Consider the following 21,030-nt stretch of genomic DNA (forward strand, 5'->3'; position numbering starts at 1 on the left):
TACACCCCTGAGGCCTACACAAATCATGGCCAACAAGCATGCCTGCGTCTCTCGTTCATCGTCACGGTACGGAGTGTTCATTGGTTCCACCGTAGGAAGAAAGCCCGCCCCAGGGCTAACCGATAGGTCAATCAGCAATACCTGATTTGTCCACAAATAATATAATTGGTCGAATGGCGAGACTCAAGCGTGAGGTGCTGTTTGCCGTCCCTATCTGGTGGACACGAGCAATATAAATGGCTCATCTTTGCCTCAATCAAAAAATGAAAGACGTTGGCAAATAAAGTGATTGGATAAACCGACTGTCTCACAACCTGACAGACGTAAATTATAGCGCTAGCCTGCGCTTTGAGAAAAGAGGAGGTTCTTGAATAGTATTTTATTTATTTCTTTGTTTCCAGTAGAAAAAATAATAAGAGTGTTATATTTCACAGGGACTTCATTTATTGTCTTTGTCCGCTCACGCAAGAAAACTGGATAAGATTACAGTAGGAATTCAAAAGCCAAACCGAAGGGGAGGAGGATGAAGCGGCGCAATGCGGACTGCAGCAAACTCAGACGGCCGTTAAAACGGAACCGAATCACCGAGGGTATATACGGCAGGTATATGAAGGCTACTAGTGGTGGGTTCTCACTGCTATAAGGGGACTTGCTTCTAAGACTCCTTAATTGCAGGGTTGGGTTGTCAACTAGCATCTAGCTAGCTAACGTTAGCTACTGTGTCTCTCCTAATGTAAAATGTCACACTGACACTCTCAGTCAAGTAAATCCGCTAGGGAACAAGTAGTTAGTTAGCTAACTAGCTATGTTGTGGATAGAATAGCATAGCATAACTGGCTAACTAGCTAAATGTAATGGTATAAATTCTCTGGTGTAACGTCGTTAGGCTATTAGCCAGGGATAGGCCCCAAGCCATAGCATGGCTTTAACACACCTGCTTCAATTAGGCATCTCAAATAATGATATTTATCCCATATTACTGTCTGAAGTAGTTAGCTAGCTAGGTAACTTTAACTAACTACAACTGGAGGCAGCAGCGTTATTTAGCCTCCTAGCTTGGCTGGGTACTTATGGAACAGTTAGCAGCAGTTAACCACCCTTTTGTAGCTTATTTACCAACTCAGTTGGTCAAACAAACCTTGCCTGCATTGCACCCTGTCATTCAGATAACACTCATTGTAATTCAGACAGCAAAAATGTCGATGTACATTAAAGGGATAATTCACCCAAATTACTAAATTAAGGTTTCCTTTGTTTGTGACAATTGTTATTTATTTTGTATTTTTTTTCATGGGGGGTTACAGGTATAATATACAAATTCATATTATTATATAATCACTTCATATTCACCTGTGGGCTGCCACTCACAAATAAAAAACATCCTTATGATTATATTACAGAGTAAAAAATATATACACTGAATGTACAAAACGTGAACACCTTTTCTTTCCATGATATAGACTGACCAGGTGAATCCAGGTGAAAGCTATGATCCTTTGTTGAGGTCACTTGTTAAATCCACTTCAATCAGTGTAGATTAAGGGGTAGAGGCAGATTAAACAATTATTTTTAAGCCTTGAGATCATTGAGACATGGATTGTGTATGTGTGCCATTCAGATGGGCAAGTCAAAATATTTAAGTACCTTTGAACGGAGTATGGTAGTAGGTGCCAGGCGCACCGGTTTGAGTGTGTCAAGAACTGCAACGCTGCTGGGTTTTTCACGCTTAACATTTTCCCGTGTGTATCAAGAATGGTCCACCACCCAAAGGACATCCAGCCAACTTGGCACAACTGTGGGAAGAATTGGAGTCAATATGGACCAGCATACCAGTGGAACGCTTTCGACACCTTGTAGAGACCATGCCCCAACGAATTAAGGCTGTGCTGAGGTCAAAAGGGGGTGCAACACAATATTAGGAAACTGTTCCTAATGTTTTGTACAATCTGTGTGTGTGTGTGGGATATATCACACACACACACCGTGCCTTCAGAAAGTATTCATACCCCTTGACTTATTCCACATTTTGTTGTTACAGCCTGAATTAAAAATGGATTAAATATGTATTTTTCTCATCCATCTACACACAATACCCCATAATGACAAAGTGAAAACTTGTTTGTAAAAATGTTTGCACATTTATTGAAAATGAAATGCAAAAAGATCTCATTTTACATAAGTATTCACACCCCTGAGTCTATACTTTGTAGAATGATCTTTGGCAGCGATTACAGCTGTTTAGTCTTTCTGGGGAAGTCCCTAAGAGCTTTCCACACCTGGATTGTGCAACATTTGCCCATTTATCATTTTCAACATTTTACAAGCGCTGTCAAATTGGCTGTTGATCATTGCTAGATAACCATTTTTTAAATTTATTTTTAATTTCACCTTTATTTAACCAGGTAAGCCAGTTGAGAACAAGTTCTCATTTACAACTGCGACCTGGCCAAGATAAAGCAAAGCAGTGCGATTTAAAAACAACAACAACACAGTTACATATGGAATAAACAAAACGTACCGTCAATAACACAATAGAAAATCTATATACAGTGTGTGCAAATGTAGTAAGTTATGGAGGTAAGGCAATAAATAGGACAGTGCAAAATAATTACAATTTAGTATTAACACTGGAGTGATAGATGTGCAAATAGAGATACTGGGGTGCAAATTAGCAAAATAAATAACAATATGGGGATGAGGTAGTTGGGTGGGCTAATTACAGATGGGCTGTGTACAGGTGCAGTGATCGGTAAGCTGCTCTGACAACTGATGCTTAAAGTTAGATATTTTCAGGTCTTGCCATAGATCTTCAAGTAGATTTAAGTCAAAACAGTAACTCAGCCACTCAGAAACATTCACTGTCTTCATGGTAAGCAACTACAGTGTAGATTTGGCCTTTAGGTTATTGTCCTGCTGAATAGTGAATTCATCTGTGTCTGGTGGAAAGCAGACTGAACCAGCCCGTGCTTAGTTCCGTTTCTTTTTTTATCCTGAAAAACTCCCCAGTCCTTAATGATTACAAGCACACCCATAACATGATGCAGCCACCACTATGCTTGAAAATATGGAGAGTGGTACTCAGTAACGTGTTGTATTGGATTTGCCACAAACATAGCACTTTGTATTCTGGACAAAAAGTTAGTTGCTTTGCCACATTTTTTGCAGTATTACTTTAGTGCCTTGTTGCAAACAGGTTGTTTTGGAATATTTTTATTCTGTACAGGCTTCTTCCTTTTCACTCTGTCAATTAGGTTAGTATTCTGGAATAGGGATGCAAATGTAGGTACATTTTGCTGCCTACTAACTGACCCTCATTAACCGGTAAACATTTTTTCAAACAGTAAAATGACATGACCAACAGAAAATACTATCAGTGATCTGTATATAATGACGAGATGCTTATGTTTCTGCCCTAGCAATGGGAGTCATCCCAAGGTGGGAAGGCAGCCGATAAGCTTAGGCCCAAAATAAGCAGATAGAAATGCATTGGGCTTATTTTGGACAGATTTTGGCGAGAGTGAAACCTCTCGCTTCGCCTCTTCCTCTCTGGTACTATGCATGCCTACAAGGACATTATTGAACATGCACTTCTGTAATGAAGCAGCTAATAAAACATTATTTTCAAACATTTGCCAAAATGCAATTTGCGGAAAACACCGTTCTAAACAGCGCACCTAATGCAAGTGGTTCCATATGTGACAGAGATGAAAATCTCACGTAGAAACTTAGAGGGGAATCTAATAGCGACAGCTATGAATGGTTGATAATGACTAGGATTATGCTTTTGGCATCTGGACAACGAAAGAAAGTTGATATTAAAACCAATAGAACAGGAGAGAAATGCTGGTTAATGGCATGAGGAAGTCTTTATAAAATAATTGCCTCCACGTTTCTATGGCTGGATTTTCACAAAGCTACTTTGAAGCAAGGTAAGACATGCCTCATTATTTGAACAATTATACTGCCTCAAGCTAACATTGCAAAGTGGTGGGTGATGCGCTGATAGTCAACGGTAGGCAGGCTAAAGCCAATGCACCCGAATGGGGAATGGGAGGCACTTTTTAATCCTGAGTTGATTGCGCAATGACTGAGTTTACAAAAGCAGGTTTCACTCTAGTAGCCTACAGGCTTTTTGAGGAGCTACTCCTCTCCTCAAACTAGGCTCTGTGTGCTGTGTGCGTGTGATAAATAAGATGCATGACGACTAACAAAAACACATGGTAATTTAATTCCACAACATTATGGAAATTAACCTATAGACCGATAAGCATGACCGGTAAAAGGTTAACATCTTTAATTGTGGTGTAACTACAATGTTAATCCATCCTCAGTTTTCTCCTATCACAGCCATTAAACTCTAACTGTTTTAAAGTCACCATTGGTTTCCTAACTCTCCGGCAACTGAGTTAGGAAGGACGCCTGTATCTTTGTAGTGACTGGGTGTATTGATACACCATCCAAAGTGTAATTAATAACTTCACCATGCTCAAAGGGATATTAAATGTCCTTTTTTTTTTTTTACCCATATACCGATAGGTGCCCTTTGTGAGGCATTGGAAAACCTCCCTGGTCTTTGTGGTTGAATCTGTGTTTGAAATGTACTGCTCGACTGAGAGACCTTACAGATGTGTGGGGTACAGAGATGAGGTAGTCATTCAAAAATCATGTTAAACACTATTATTGCACACAGCGAGTCTATGCAATTTGTGACTTTTTAAGCACAATTTTACACCTGAACTTATTTAGGCTTGCCATAACAAAGGGGTTGAGTACTTATTGACCCAAGACATTTCATCTTTTCATTTTTCATTAATTTGTAAAAATTTCGAAAACATAATTCCGCTTTGACATTATGGGGTGTGTAAGCCAGTGACAAAAAAATCTCAATTTAATCAATTTTAAATTCCGGCTGTAACAACAAAATGTCAAGGGGTGTGAATACTTTCTGAAGTCTCTCTCTCCTCAGTTTTCTTTCTCGCTCTCTCTCTCTCTCCTCAGTTTACTCCTATCACAGCCATTAAGCTCTGTAACTGTAAATAATAATCTCAGCTGAAGCCCAACACATACAAATAAAAAAACCTATGTGTTAGGCTATAGCTGAGATTATTCTTTACAAAGTCAAGTATATTTGTCCAGGCCTCATTTGTTCCTTGACTAGCACATTCATTCTTGCTGTTGATAATTCTAACGTTATAACTTCTAATAGTAACTGTATCCACTGGCAAATTGGGAGAGAGTGAGGTAATTGCCATCTAAGAGCCAACATCATTTTTGCAGCAGTGCTGCCTGCCTGCAGTAATCGTCTCTGATTAATTGAGAGATTCAAGGAGCGATCATCGTTAAGTAACATAGTAGATGCAAAGCATAGCATATTTACATTCATGCACTTCGAAATGAATTTTCTAAATTTGTCCCAGAATGATTTAACTGCAGTGCACTCCCACATCATATGAAATAATGTGCCTACCTAATTTAGGGGACACAGTGAACAGTTGGGAGTTGGGGCCAATTTCATTGTAAAACGTTTCCTTGGTGTTAAATACAGTCTGTGAACAAACTTAAAATGTATAAGATGATGGTTCGGATTACGGGATGCCAAGGTCATATCTTTCCATATTCTGTTCCAATTAAAGGATTGTTCAGATTCACTTAGATCTGTGGACCATACTTTCTTTAATGGCTAGCTCAGAATATGCGCTTTCCAAAAGTTGTTTATATATCATAGAGATCAGTCCTTTCGGGAGCCCAGATAATTTATTTATAAATCCCATCATTGGGTGGTTTGGTAGTTGGGTTTCCCATGGGACTCCATAAACCAGCATAGCTAACTTAAGTTGTAAATATAGAAAAAAGGAGTTGCCATGTAATGTCTTTCAAATCTTGGAAGGTTCTCACACCCATGATATCGGCAGGGGTACGGATTCCACATTTGGACCATTGGGGTAATACAAAAGGCCACCCTCCAGATCGCAAGGCATTATTGTGAAATATTGGCGTATTTATTAGGGATCCCCATTAGCTGCTGCTAATGCGGCAGCTATTCTTCCTGGGGTCCAAACCCATTAAGGCACTTACATCACACACAAAACAAAATATAAAACAGTACATCATATAACATTACACCACTACATAGCTACAAAACAAAATGTATAATACCACCATACAACAATATTACAATGTATGTGTGTGTGTAGAGTGCGTGTGTCTGTACCTATGTGTCTCTTCATAGTCCCTGCTCTTCCATAAGGTGTATTTTTATCTGTTTTTTAAAATCTCATTCTACTGCTTGCATCAGTTACCTGATGTGGAATAGAGTTCCATGTAGTCATTGCTCTATGTAGTACTGTGCGCCTCCCATAGTCTGTTCTGGACTTGGGGATTGTGAAGAGACCTCTGGTAGCACGTCTTGTGGGGTATACATGTGTGTCCGAGCTGTGTGCTAGTAGTTTAAACAGACAGCTCGGTGCATTGAGCTTGTCTACACTTCTTACAGAAACAAGTAGTGATTAAGTCAATCTCTCCTCCACTTTGAGCCGTGAGAGATTGACATGCATATTATTAATGTTAGCTCTCTGTACATTTAAGTACCAGCCGTGCTGCCCTGTTCTGAGCTAATTGTAATTTTCCTAAGTCCCTCTTTGTGGCACCTGACCACACGATTGAACAGTAGTCCCGGTGCTACAAAACCTAGAGCCTGTAGGACCTGCCTTGTTGATAGTGTTGTTAAGAAGGCAGAGCAGTGCTTTATTATGGACAGACTTCTACCCATCTTAGCTATTGTTGTATCAACATGTTTTGACCATGACAGTTTACAATCCAGGGTTGCTCTAAGCATGTTAGTCACCTCAACTTGCTCAATTTCCACATTATTTATTACAAGATTTAGTTGAGGTTTAGGGTTTAGTGAATGATTTGTCCCAAATACAATGCTTTTAGTTTTAGAAATATTTAGGTCTAGCTTATTCCTTGCCACCCATTCTGAAACTAACTGCAGCTCTTTGTTAGGTGTTGCAATCATTTCAGTTGCTGTAGTAGCTGACATGTATAGTGTTGAGTCATCCGCATACATAGACACACTGGCTTTACTCAAAGCTAGTGGCATGTCGTTAGTAAAGATTGAAAAAAGCAAGGGGCCTAGACAGCTGCAGCGCGACATCTCCTTCGCATATAATTGATCAGGCTGTTGATTGTGGAATGTTGTCCCACTTCAATGGCTGTGCGAAGTTGCTGGATATTGGCGGGAACTGGAACACGCTGTCGTACATGTCGATCCAGAGCATCCCAAACGTGCTCAGTGGGTGACATGTCTGGTGAGTATGCAGGCCATGGAAGAACTGGGACATTTTCAGCTTCCAGGAATTGTGTACAGATCCTTGCGACGTGGGGCCGTGCATTATCATGCTGAAACATGAGGCGATGGTGGCGGATGAATGGCATGACAATGGGCCTCAGGATCTCGTTACGGTATCTCTGTGCTTTCAAATTGCCATAGATAAAATGCAATTGTGTTTGTTGTCCGTAGCTTATGCCTGCCATACCATAACCCTACCGCCACCATTGGGCACTCTGTTCACAACGATTTGAGAAATACGATTTTTGTGCAAATTGACAATTTCTGGGAACTTTTATTTCAGCTCATGAAACATGGGACCAACACTTTACAGGTTGCGTTTTATATTTTTGTTCCTGAGGCCCATTTTGTATTTAGCATGCTAAAAACACGGAGCCTAACGCTAGTTAGCTAGCTGTTGGTAGGATGTCATGTCATTGGACGAGTGGGTGAGTGACTGACGTTTTCCCCTCATTGTTTTTTTGGTGGCTACAGCTAGAGATGTTGGTGTCATTTGGTTAGCTAGCAAGAAATGTGAATTGCTTTGCTAGCTAGCATGCATATCTCTTAGTTGTCAATCAAATGTATTTGGCATCAATCAAATGGGGGGGCAGGCAGTTCCCATTCACTTGTCAACTTGGGTTGGGAAAAGCATGCAATGGCAGGCAAGCTGCAGAAGGGCAAACAGGCTACTATTCCCCATCGTTTATCAGTGCAATTGTGACAGCCAACTACAAGCTGAAAAAGTTTGAGAGGGGTCATCTACTCTTGCCTCGTTAGATTTTTACTCATCTCTCTGGCTAACATTAGTTGTTGATCTTGGGGAGGGAGGGAAAGAGAGCCTACCTGCTCATGGTTGTTTGATCAATAGGACCGTGAAGTTCCCAAATGTAAGAGGACTCCGGTGGTATTTACATATTTGCAGAAAACCATTCAGGTGTTTTTTTTGGCGAATGCTTTCTAATGGTCTAAAGTCGCGCTGTTGCTATTGCCTGTAAACACAGTCTAGTTCAAAGTGAATGATTGCAGGCTCGTGTGTCAAATGGCTTATTTGCATATAGGCCTACTGTAGCTCTGATTGGCTATGGCACACCGGTCTGTGTAGCGTCCGGTCCTGGACAAGACTGACACGTTTTTATTCGGTTTTATTTAATGCAGTGTCTATTTAATGGTCCAAACGTACGGCCGCTTTCCAATTTATTTATATATTGCTATAGAATGTTCACATACCTCTGTCATTCCTGAACATTCTATGAAAGTATAAAAATGTGAAAATTACCATAATAAGTGCTCGCTTGTCAGAAGGCGTCATTCTTCCTGGGTGTGTATATGAACAGATATTTATATGATTTCATGTTGCTAAAACGCTGTCAGTTCCACTTTAAGCAGCATATTTTTTTGTCTTTACAGTTTAGTTAAGGTCTGAAAATGTTTACTTTAACTGACTTGATGAGTTAGGGTGGGTCATAATTTTTATTTATTTAAATAAAGTAAATATAACAGAAATGCAAGCCTAAACAGTCAAATAGGATACTGCAGCTGTAGGCATTTAAGTGCTCCATACTATGTATAATTGCAGCTGTAGGCATTTAAGTGCTCCGTACTTGTGTCTCCCGAGTGGCGCAGTGGTCTAAGGCACTGCATCACAGTGCTAGCTGTGCCACTAGAGATCCTGGTTCGAATCCAGGCTCTGTCGTAGCCGGCCGTGACCGGGAGACCCATGGGCGGCGCACAATTGGCCCAGCGTCGTCCAGGGTAGGGGAGGGAATGGCTGGCAGGGATGTAGCTCAGTTGGTAGAGCATGGCATTTGCAACGCCAGGGTTGTGGGTTCGATTCCCACGGGGGGCCAGTATAAAATAAAAAATAATGTATGCACTCACTAACTGTAAGTCGCTCTGGATAAGAGCGTCTGCTAAATGACTAAAATGTAAAATGTAAATGTATAATAAAAGCGGGTATGTCCAAGAAATCAACAGGAAGAAAAATAACAAAAGCAATTGTGTAGTAGCCCATATGAAACTGGCCATCTCTCCTTATCAGTAGCAAAAAAAAAAAAAATGTAGGGGATAGCTTTCCAACTTATATTACCATATTTTGCCCATGTAGGGATTCAGTGTGCTGCACCCCCAGTCCATGTGACGCCTCAATATATTGTCCATTGTTCATTAATTGGCGTGGTGTCATCATTGTGTTAATATCCTGGACCACAGGCAATATAATAATAACAAAGTCCAATACACAGCAATAATAGTAATATTGTTCCTTGTACCCACTTGAGGGGATGTCCTCATCATTGGATGTTTCTCAATATGCATACTACCATGCTCCACACTCTCATGCTCAAAGTGTATTCTCCGAGGACATTCTCTTGAGTATGTTCTTGTGAGGACGAGAGTGTGGAGAATGCATAAAACATTACATTTGAGAAGCACTCGAACTCCCCGTACTGTATTACCTCATGATGCATCTCCCCATTCACTGAACCTTCTTCCAGCCAGGACAATGGCAACAATGGAGCCTAAAAAATATATACACAAAGCAAATGTTTTACTTCATAATTATCAGCTATATATATATGTGAATGTTAAGAATGTAGCTATCCAGATAGTATAACAGGCAAAAATGACCTAAAACCAATGTAGATGTCAATTATTTGTTGGTAGCTAGCTAACAATTATTTGTGGCTAGCTAACAGTAGTAGCTAGCAAGTTAGCTGTATTGATTTACTATGGGCTTGCGACCTACGCACACTACAGTGGGTATTGTAGGCAGGTAACCATGCCAAAATTAAGATGTACAATTGAGATGTACAAATTATGGCATAAGGGGACGACGAGCGGATAAGAGGCAATCCTTAATTTCGATTAAGACATGAATGAGCAAGCTAGGACAGACGTAGTCAATATAACTTTGTTAAGCACTTTTGAAATGTACAGCGACAGAATTCAGAATATGGGCCGTTCTTACAACATTTGACATTTCTCTAAAACAGGCTGTAGGCTATATGTGCACCACCAAGTCAGAACAGTAGGCTAAATTATGAGGGGAAAAGGGACCAAATTATTAGGGTGAGGCACATGGGCTACTAACAGCTTACTACACAACATGGGGTGGGGGGAACAAGGTCGAATCATGATGAGTGATCATCAGTTCGGAGCTCTAGAAAGAGGGCCGAGTTCCCGACTTGGAATTCCGAGTTGACATTTTTTTTTTTCCCAGTCGGAGCTCATTTTTTCCCCACAGATTTTCCAGTTGTTTTGAGCACGGCAGAAGTCGTGCTAGATTGACAGCATGGCCAATGTTGAATGTTTATCCTTTTTAAGCATGGAAAAGAGACCCTTAAACCCAGACTTGGACCACACACCCACTCCACTGAATAGCAGGCTTGTGATTGCTTGCAGTTAGCCACTGATTCCTTCCAAACCACTCATTGTTGAATATGCGATTTTCAACTTGTTGTGTGATGTTTATGTTCAATGGCCGATGAGCACCGATATGTTTTGTCTATAATTTCTCTTCATATGACAAGGATTGAAAAATATTTGCCAGTAGATTGTCGACTTGATTCATGATGATGACTGCTAGCTAAGATTTTGAAAGTTTGATCAGTCCAATCAAAGCTACGATAGATATAACGTGATTTGACGTCATTTTATCTGTGGCCAATGACCTTGAGCCTTCTTGAATGGGCACTGCTAATGTAACTCTATGGCAGCACCCAAGGGGCTTGAATATTTTAGCTCTACCCGTAGATTTTGCGGCGACGTAGTGTCCCCATGAGTGACAGAACACATAGCCAATCACGCCGCAACTAGAGAACATTACCAACCCCTACGCTCCGTATTTTCCGCTGGCTGCAGTTTGCATTGTTTGCAAATGGGTATGTGACACGTATTAATGCCAAAAGAACATGCAAAAAATAAAATTGTGTTATTATATTTTTTTAGCTAAACTGGTGGGGCTCAAAACAGGTGCACCTGCCCTGAATGGTTGGTCGCCACTGGCCATGTGTAGCCAATGTGATTTATAGGATATTTATTTTTATCAGGATATTTTCTGCAGGCTGCAATGTTTTTTTGTTGGCTTTATGTAGGCAATTTTTACATAGTTGGCAATAGAAGTTACTTTTTAGGTTGATCATTTTCATTTAGATTTGGATAGAATTTTTATTAACCATATGACAATGATTTAGAGATAGAAACCCATAACTGGCACGCAGATCTGTAGAAATTATAAGATAAATTGGCATTCTACATGAGAAACGTTGCCGACTCCTCGTGTAGCCTATTACCGGCAACTTCAGGAGAGTAATAGCAGAATTTGTGAAAGCCAGCAGGAGCGGGAGGAGAATAGTTGGGTCAGGTTACGTTTTTTTCTTCTGGTTATCTAGATCTCTGGAGCCCTCTTGAGGCATTTGTCTTATTTCATCAAACCGTAAGCTTAATGCATCAGACAAGCTCACATACATAAGTTGTGGCTATATATGGAAAAAGACAAGTTAAAATTAAGAACATGCGACTTTCGGTCGACCAATATTATTTTCTGTCAAGGAGAGCCCTAGTCCAAATCATACGAAAGTATCTCAAATTGATTTTGAGACTCAACAAAGGCACTTATAGTAGGGTGTCCAATCAAATACTCATCTTTTGACCAATGGGTAAAATAATGTTAATTGTGTAGATACTCCTATAAGAAAACCAATGGTCCAAACCTCATGTCTCTATAATGATCTGTTCAAAAGTGTTTTTACCAATGTAGGATGGCCAAAATTAGGCCAGAGAAAAAGTGGTAAAGAATCTGGGAAATAGCATTGCGAGAATTAAGGCCAACTGACAGGCTCACCATTGAACTCATCTTTCTTCTCGAATCCAGAGGACATAAAACAATATAGAGGTAAAATATATTTTTTTGAGACATGACATGTATTTTAATATACGCTTTTTATATTAATGCGAAATTCCTGTTTTTAGAAGATTTCTCACAAAAACAATCGTTGCTCTGTGAAATGTAAACGGAGCACTGAGCGTACCACAAGTTTTTTACATTTTCAAACCCTTTTACATTTAATCCAGTTCGTTTAATATTAATTAGGCTTTTTGCAACCCGTGGAAACAACTTTGCAGGCTCTGTCAACAGAGCTCGGTGCTTATTATTGGATGTATTAGGTTATGAAATCCGACTTTTTAGACATGTTAATGATATGTTCGAGAAATACCCTACTGAATGATTCAGAACATAAAGAATCATATTTGCCTTGCTAAAATGTAACATAAGGAAGTGACATTTCTTCACCAAGGCGAGTTTTCACCCACTGGGCAGAGTGGGTGGACACCCTATTTATAGATGATTTGGACATGATGCGCGAAAAATGCTTACATGGTAAGGAAACCAATGTGTAATTTTGTAACGTGGGTGAACTATCCCTTTAACTGTTCTAGCTAAAAAGATTGACTGTCTTACTGATTTTAAAACTTCTTATTGTCTTCTCAATTCTCATGTCTGTCTGATGTTGTAAACTACAAATGATATTTAGGTCTACACTAGTTACATAAAAAAGCTTAGTCTGCATCCGTCTGTGACGGCAAGCGCGTGACACCTGCAGCTAGTAATCTGTTGAGTAGCTAATCCCTTGGTTTTTGAGCAGGTACTTTTTAGATCCCACACCTTTACACAATCTAGTCTTATTGAAAGATGGTTCAAATCCAATCACATTTTATTTGTCACATGTGCCGAATACAACAGGTGTAGACCTTTACAGTGAAATGCTTACTTGCAAGCGCTTCCCCAACAATGCAGAATTAAATAAGAAAAATGTCAACATGAGAAATAAAACACTAGGGCTGTCCCCGACAATTATTATTTTTGTTTTCGATTGGTCAATGTTTAAACTTTTTTCTTCTTCTCCATATATAGACACATACTAATGTGTTTTAATCAAATCAACTATATATATTTTTTATTTTTTTTATTTCACCTTTATTTAACCAGGTAAACCAGTTGAGAACAAGTTCTCATTTACAACTGCGACCTGGCCAAGATAAAGCAAAGCAGTGCGATAAAAACAACAACACAGAGTTACATATGGGGTAAAACAAAACAAAGTCAAAAATACAACAGAAATACATATATATACAGTGTGTGCAAATGTAGCAAGTTATGGAGGTAAGGCAATAAATAGGCTATAGTGCAAAATAATTACAATTAGTATTAACACTGGAATGATAGATGTGCAAGAGATGATGTGCAAATAGAGATACTGGGGTACAAATGAGCAAAATAAATAACAATATAGGGATGAGGTAGTTGGGCGGGCTAATTTCAGATGGGCTGTGTACAGGTGCAGTGATCGGTAAGGTGCTCTGACAACTGATGCTTAAAGTTAGTGAGGGAGATAAGTGTCTCCAGCTTCAGAGATTTTTGCAATTTGTTCCAGTCATTGGCAGCAGAGAACTGGAAGGAATGGCGGCCAAAGGAGGTGTTGGCTTTGGGGATGACCAGTGAGATATACCTGCTGGAGCGCAGACTACGGGTGGGTGTTGCTATGGTGACCAATGAGCTAAGATAAGGCGGGGATTTGCCTAGCAGTGATTTATAGATGGCCTGGAGCCAGTGGGTTTGGCGACGAATATGTAGTGAGGACCAGCCAACAAGAGCGTACAGGTCACAGTGGTGGGTAGTATATGGGGCTTTGGAGACAAAACGGATGGCACTGTGATAGACTACATCCAATTTGCTGAGTAGAGTGTTGGAGGCTATTTTGTAAATGACATCGCCGAAGTCAAGGATCGGTAGGATAGTCAGTTTTACGAGGGCATGTTTGGCAGCATGAGTGAAGGAGGCTTTGTTACGAAATAGGAAACGGATTCTAGATTTAACTTTGGATTGGAGATTCTTAATGTGAGTCTGGAAGGAGAGTTTACAGTCTAACCAGACACCTAGATATTTGTAGTTGTCCACATACTCTAGGTCAGACCCGTCGAGAGTAGTGATTCTAGTCGGGTGGGCGGGTGCAAGCAGCGTTCGGTTGAAGAGAATGCATTTAGTTTTACTAGTGTTTAAGAGCAGTTGGAGGCTACTGAAGGAGTGTTGTATGGCATTGAAGCTCGTTTGGAGGTTTGTTAACACAGTGTCCAATGAAGGGCCAGATGTATACAAAATGGTGTCGTCTGCGTAGAGGTGGATCTGAGAGTCACCAGCAGCAAGAGCGACGTCATTGATATACACAGAGAAAAGAGTCAGCCCAAGAATTGAACCCTGTGGCACCCCCATAGAGACTGCCATAGGTCCAGACAACAGGCCCTCCGATTTGACACATTGAACTCTATCTGAGAAGTAGTTGGTGAACCAGGCAAGGCAGTCATTTGAGAAACCAAGGCTATTTAGTCTGCCAATAAGAATGCGGTGGTTAACAGAGTCGAAAGCCTTGGCCAGGTCAATGAAAACGGCTGCACAGTACTGTCTATTATCGATCGCGGTTATAATATCGTTTAGGACCTTGAGCGTGGCTGTCTGCTCTAAGCTTGTCTGATACTTTAAGTGCACTGTTTGATGAAATAATTAAGACACACAAATGACTAGAGTGAGTCCAACCGTAATTTGATTGTGCCGGGCTCAGACTTGCTGCGCTGTGTTAAAAAAATGACAGAGTGACTGTGTGACTAGCACCCGTTGTCTCTCTCTCCTCCCTGCTGCAGCCTCCACCGCAGAGCATCAACAGTGTTTATCGAGCTGTCCGTGTTGCTGAACCTGCAAAATAATTACAGCCATTTCCCCTCTGAAAAGTTATGTTACCGAAATCCCTAATTTGTTTAGGAAAAACATTCCCTATTCCCTCAACCCTTGCTCTCTTTTAAGTGACACATGTATGCATCGCATGCACGTGAACAATAGGGCTTGACCTATAGCATGTCATAATCACATTAATAAATTGGTTGTAACACACTGTAACACGTGACAGCAAAATGGATGCAGATGATGTGACAAATAAACTCGAAACGGGGGAATGTTTGGTTGCTCAGGAGTTAAAGGGGAAGTCAGATGTGTGGAATAAATTTGACTAGTTGTGGTAAATACTGGAGAAGAAGCGCTGCGTGCATATTATGTGTGCCGAACCGGTGCTGTTAGATTACAATATAATATTTCTGACCATTTGGAACAATGTAAACAACACTAAATAAATTATAAGCGTACCAGAGAGTCTGTTTTCTTTTTGTAGGGGGGGGACCTTTTATTACAGCAAAGACTAAAAACAGTCGCATGCATTTGTGAATGCAATTGCCGATTTATGGAACTGTTTATTTATTGTTTACGCTAATTATTCAAAGTTTGCTTTGTTATTTTATAACTAAAATGCTTGATTGCATTTCAAATCATGAATGACTCGTATGCTGTGTGATGACATGAACAAATGAATGATACAGTAGCCTATATAAGTATTGAAATATAGGCCTAAGATATGGTATTAAGACTGAACAGGATGCGCTCTTAGGCCTACAGCTCGATGGTGGTTATACAAGGCTGATATACTAAGCCTACTAATGATAATTACATTACTTATTATAATGAGGAGGAGGAGGAGGATGATGATAAAAATAACTAAGGAGACCAAGAAAAAGGAGGGTTATTTTTCGGACAATTTGGAACCGTGTAAACAACACTAAATAAATGTATAAGTAATACCAGAGAGGCTGTTCTAACGAATAAAGTGTAAAGCCTTTTACAGCATAACAAACATGAAAACAGCTGATTTTGTGGAATTGTTTAGCCAACATGTTGCGTGAGGCTTGGTGCTCACGGAATCAGTAGGCTATTAAACAAACAATCAAACAGGCAACACAAGCAGGATCTGTCATTTCTAAAGCTAGATATTATTTACCCCCTTTTTCTCCCCAATTTCGATCTTGTCTCATCGCTGCAACTCCCCAACGGGCTCGGGAGGCGAAGGGTGAGTCATGTGTCCTCCGAAACATGACCTGCCAAACCGCGCTTCTTAACACCCGCCCGCTTAACCTGGAAGCCAGCCGCACCAATGTGTTGGAGGAAACACCGTTCAACTGACGACCGAGGTCAGCCTGCAGGTGCCCGGCCCGCCACAAGGAGTCGCTAGAGCGCGATGAGCAAAGTAAAGCTCCCCCGGCCAAACCCTCCCCTAACCTGGACGACGCTGGGCCAATTGTTGGTTGTGATACAGCCCGCGATCGAAGCCAGGCACATTTAACAGTTAGGCTGTTGACTATAGACCTAATTTAAGTTGGTTTCCTCTCATCACTTTTCTTAGACAATGAAGGCAAGGGCTGTTTTCTCATCTCGTAACTCCACTGCTGCCTCCGCCGCATTGTTCTCAACACCAATATGCTGGGTAACTTTGCTTTCATGCACATACCAACATGGTCTAGGAAAAGGCGCCAATTCAACAGCACACTGATGTTTCAGAACCGCGGACAGCGACCGCTATCCAATGCGGGTGAAAGCACATTTGTTATAAAATAATATAATTTTTATTAGTGTTGCACCATTGTTCTAATGTAATATAACCGTATACAATTTCAGCAGCATATGTCTTAAGCCCCGTTTCCATTGGCACTTTGAAGTCAACCCAGGTTGGGCTGGCCTTGGTGGGCTAGCTCAAATTGCATTTCCACTGCCCCCAGAAATGAGAAATTATGCAATGTTGCTAGGTATCCAATATGTGACTGCAGCTGGCTTTGCTGATATTGCTAGCTATTTAATTCGCCCTCACCATGCTGTAACTAACGTTACCCCATACTCCTGCCAGTGCCAGCCAGACTCAGAGCCATGTATTTAGCTTGCTGACGTTAGGATCCAGCTATGGTAGTAATTTGTGTCATGTCTGACTACTGCAGTACTGCTTGTCCATTTGTTAGCTAACAGCAACAAGCCCAGACGAGCTAGCTAACGTTGTGTCAGCATCAGTGGCGGCTCCTGAAAAAATTCTCAGGGGGGGCAATTTTTCTGATGATTTAGGTGACCTACACACATTTTAAAAAAGATATGTCCAGCAACAACATGAAGACAGGGGCAGCATATAAGTCAATACCAGAAGCATTTATTGACTGATCTCAAAAGTGTTGGCTTACCAGGGTTGGTGGAGCCCTCAGTTTCATCTTTGCCTCGCAAAGCTAACTCAAACACTCCGCAAAACTTCACACACTGGATTAGCCGGCTGAGGATGTGGCGGTTCTTGCTAATGTCGTAGTAAATATATTTGTTATAGTGAATATGGAATATGATATGTTGAGTAAAATGTTGTGCTAAGATCTATTTAGGTCAGGAGCTGGTTATAAGTTCTGTTCCTATCCAATAACAATGGACAAAAGGGTCCTATCTTGTCAGCCTTGTCAGCAGGTGGCCAAGGACAACACCCACGCCATAGGCCTCTCAGTTCTTCCAACTCACGAGTTCTTGCTCTGAGGACACACACACACACACACACACAAACACACACACACACACATCATCACTGTTAAACACACACACACACACACACACACACACACACACATCATCACTGTTAAACACACACACACACACACAAAAATCCCCTCTCTTAGGCTGAACATTTGAAGACAGAGAACCCGACTCAGAGCCAATGCAACAGTGACAGTAGCCTGGAGGGGACCTCGCCCAACTCATCAGGTCCAATCAGAAGATCAGAACTACTAGATTCAACCTACTTCATTTATTGCATAAAATGTCTGCACACAATGTTTCGGGGCTCTCTTCAGATGATGATAATAATAATAATAATAATAATAATAATATGCCATTTAGCAGACGCTTTTATCCAAAGCGACTTACAGTCATGCGTGCATACATTTTTGTGTATGGGTGGTCCCGGGGATCGAACCCACTACCTTGGCGTTACAAGCGCCGTGCTCTACCAGCTGAGCTACAGAAAGTGGATACTCATGGATGCGCATCGCAATTGTAAAATGTCAACACAATTGGAGACACCACGTCATTTTTGGAGACATGTTATTGACAGTAAACTATTGTAGATGCGACTGCTAACTAAATAAAACATTTTAGCTGGCTAGCTAATCATCTTAGCTAAATGTGGGGCAAACAATTCAGTTATTTACCGTTAATTTGAGGGATTGGGGTGAAAGAAATCGAGTTACATAGTGATACTTTACGATATACTGTATTGACAATATCGCAATATTTTAGCGCTAGTTGGCTGTACCTGCACCAAAACACCATTATTGTTCCTTCATAGCTTGTTCTCAATCTTTTCACATTGGGAGCCAATTTGTTTTCAGCACTTTTATTTCCATGACTGATCAAAACTCGTTCTCATGGCTTTCTGATCCCTCTGCAACAGACATATGGTGCGCAATAAAATCACAGTATCGAATCGCAATACGTATAGAATCATGAGACTCGCAATGCATATATCTTATCGTGAGGTTCCTGGCAATTCCCAGCCCAAGTTCATTTGCCACAACAAATCTCTTCGCTAGCAAACGCGATGTCTTCTCCAAAACGGCAATGTGTCTCCAGCAATGTTTACTTTTTTGACGTTCTATGGCATCTCCACTTTCCAAGCATATATGACCACATGTAATATTTTGGTAAGTGATGCAAATAGTGAACTATGTAGGGCCAGGATGTAAAATATATGTAGCTGCAGCAATTTCTCTTATCTGATATGGTAAGTAATGGGGCTTAATGTATAGCTCCCTAAGAGTTTGACGAACGGGTCCGTGCACGCGATTCCAGATATCTTTACCTCTGAATAAACTGCCTTTATTATACCATATCCACCCTGTCCAAAGTCTCTACTTGGTCTCAGTTCTCCAGTAAACTTGTGATTATCAACACTAACCTCATCGTTGTGGCGGCGGACAGCTAGCCTGTATCCCTCATCCAGTTGAGTGGCAATGTTCTTTTTTCGTTCGTACCAATTTTTGGAAAATCCTCGGGTGTAGGACTTTCCGCCTTTAGTAGAAACCTGTTGACTTATTAAATTTGGTCTGGGAGGTCCTAATTGTTTCGTTGCCAATTTATCTTGATTTGTTCGCCGACAAAAAGGAACTTCTTTCAAAGAGACAATCGAGTTGCACTGCCATTTTGACAGTAATAGTGAATGGATTGATGAGGCTACCCGCTCTTTTCTTAGTTACGTTCATGGTTATGTTACGTATGACGAAAGCGCGTAAGTGCAAGCCCTCAGACACCCATAGAGATTGTATTGAAAGCTCTGATATTTGAAAAAAATAGATTTTACATGGGAGTCTATGACAGACTTCTGGGCGATTTTCAACCTGACTGAAATCGCCCCAAAAGGGGGGGTGGCCATTTGAAGCACGACTTTAGCCTGATTGGACATTTAGTGGCAGATCAGACCAGACGTCTAGATTACAACACTGATAACTACTGTTGCCGTGATATAATTGATTAGAAAAAAAATCCCTTCCTTTTCCCGTTTGGCAGTGCGTCGCCCATATCGCCCTATTGAACACACCGCCCCTGGTCAGCATCCAGCAGTGATCAGCTTGGGGGTTGCATAGTAACGGCGTCACCAGCCCGAATTCTAATTGACTACCTGGGCTGCGTTTGCCCGGGTTTCCCTTGGCCCAGCTCAAATTTGAGAATTCCATTAGAGCCAGCTCGAATTTGGCCCTAATTTGCACTAATTTTAAGTGCCAGTGAAAACTGGGATTTTGAGTGATGGACAGTGCCATCCCCACGGCCTCCACATTGGATTAGTCCACTCAGACCGGCTTTAATCAAACAGGTGTCTTGTACACCATGGACACATTATTTTGTTGGGGGGGGATACTGCTTGACTAAAGAAATCTTGGTCGACTAACAGCCTATCGACCAAACAATCGACCAGTCAACTAAATGGGGTCAGCCCTATAAAACACACAAGAATGAAGCTATATATACAAGGATTACCATATCAATGTGAAGGGATGTGTGGTAATAGAGGTAGATGTGTACATGTAGGCAGAGGTAAAGTAACTAGGCATCAGGATGTATAATACTAAGAGTTTTAAAAAAGGTAGCAGCGGTGTGTGTGTGTTTTGTGTTTGTGTTTAAGTGCATATAGCCAGTGCAGGTAGAGTCTGCAGATAGTCCATACAGTCTGAGTTGCTATTGATTAGCTAACCGTCTAATTGCTTAGAGATGGATGCTGTCTCTGGGCCTGTTGGTCTAATACCTGATGCTCTGGTACCGCTTGCCTGACGGTAGCATAGAGAACAGTCTGTGGCTGGTTGTGGCGTTGGACACGTTAAAACTCATACATTTCTCTCTTCTCCAGTACCTTCCTGTACCTGAAGTTCCTGGTGGTGTGGGCACTGGTGCTACTGGCAGACTTTGTGCTCGAGTTCAGGTTTGAGTACCTGTGGCCCTTCTGGCTGTTCATCAGAAGTGTGTACGACTCCTTCAGATACCAGGGGCTGGTGAGTGTTTGTCTGGCTGTGTCCTGAGTTGGCCTGACCGATCTGTGGTATAGACGAGGAGAGCAGGCCTATGGAGCCTCCACAGAACAAGATCTGAGCCCTGCACTAGTGCCGCTATGTTTTTCAAAATATTTACATAATGTTATTCCCCCCCAATTCTCTAGAGGTGACTCTACTAAGTCATTGATTGGGCTTTGATGTCTTTTGCAGATTTGTTGTTGCATTTAATTGCCAATGTAATCATCAAGCAATGAAAATGGTGATGT

At 41.1% G+C, this 21,030-nt stretch overlaps 1 protein-coding gene across 1 annotated transcript in view; it reads left to right on the forward strand.

The window, feature by feature from the left end:
- Positions 1-352: 352 nt before the first annotated feature.
- maco1b (macoilin 1b) overlaps positions 353-21,030 on the forward strand; it is a 36,088-nt gene continuing 15,410 nt past the window's right edge. The window contains exons 1-2 of the mRNA XM_084144374.1: positions 353-603; positions 20,623-20,764. Coding sequence (XP_084000500.1) covers positions 524-603; positions 20,623-20,764 — 222 coding nt within the window. The 5' untranslated portion in view covers positions 353-523. The remainder of the gene's footprint in view (positions 604-20,622; positions 20,765-21,030) is intronic.

Source organism: Coregonus lavaretus (genome assembly GCF_964263955.1).
Source record: "Coregonus lavaretus genome assembly, chromosome: 27".
Classification (NCBI taxonomy): Eukaryota; Metazoa; Chordata; class Actinopteri; order Salmoniformes; family Salmonidae; genus Coregonus; species Coregonus lavaretus.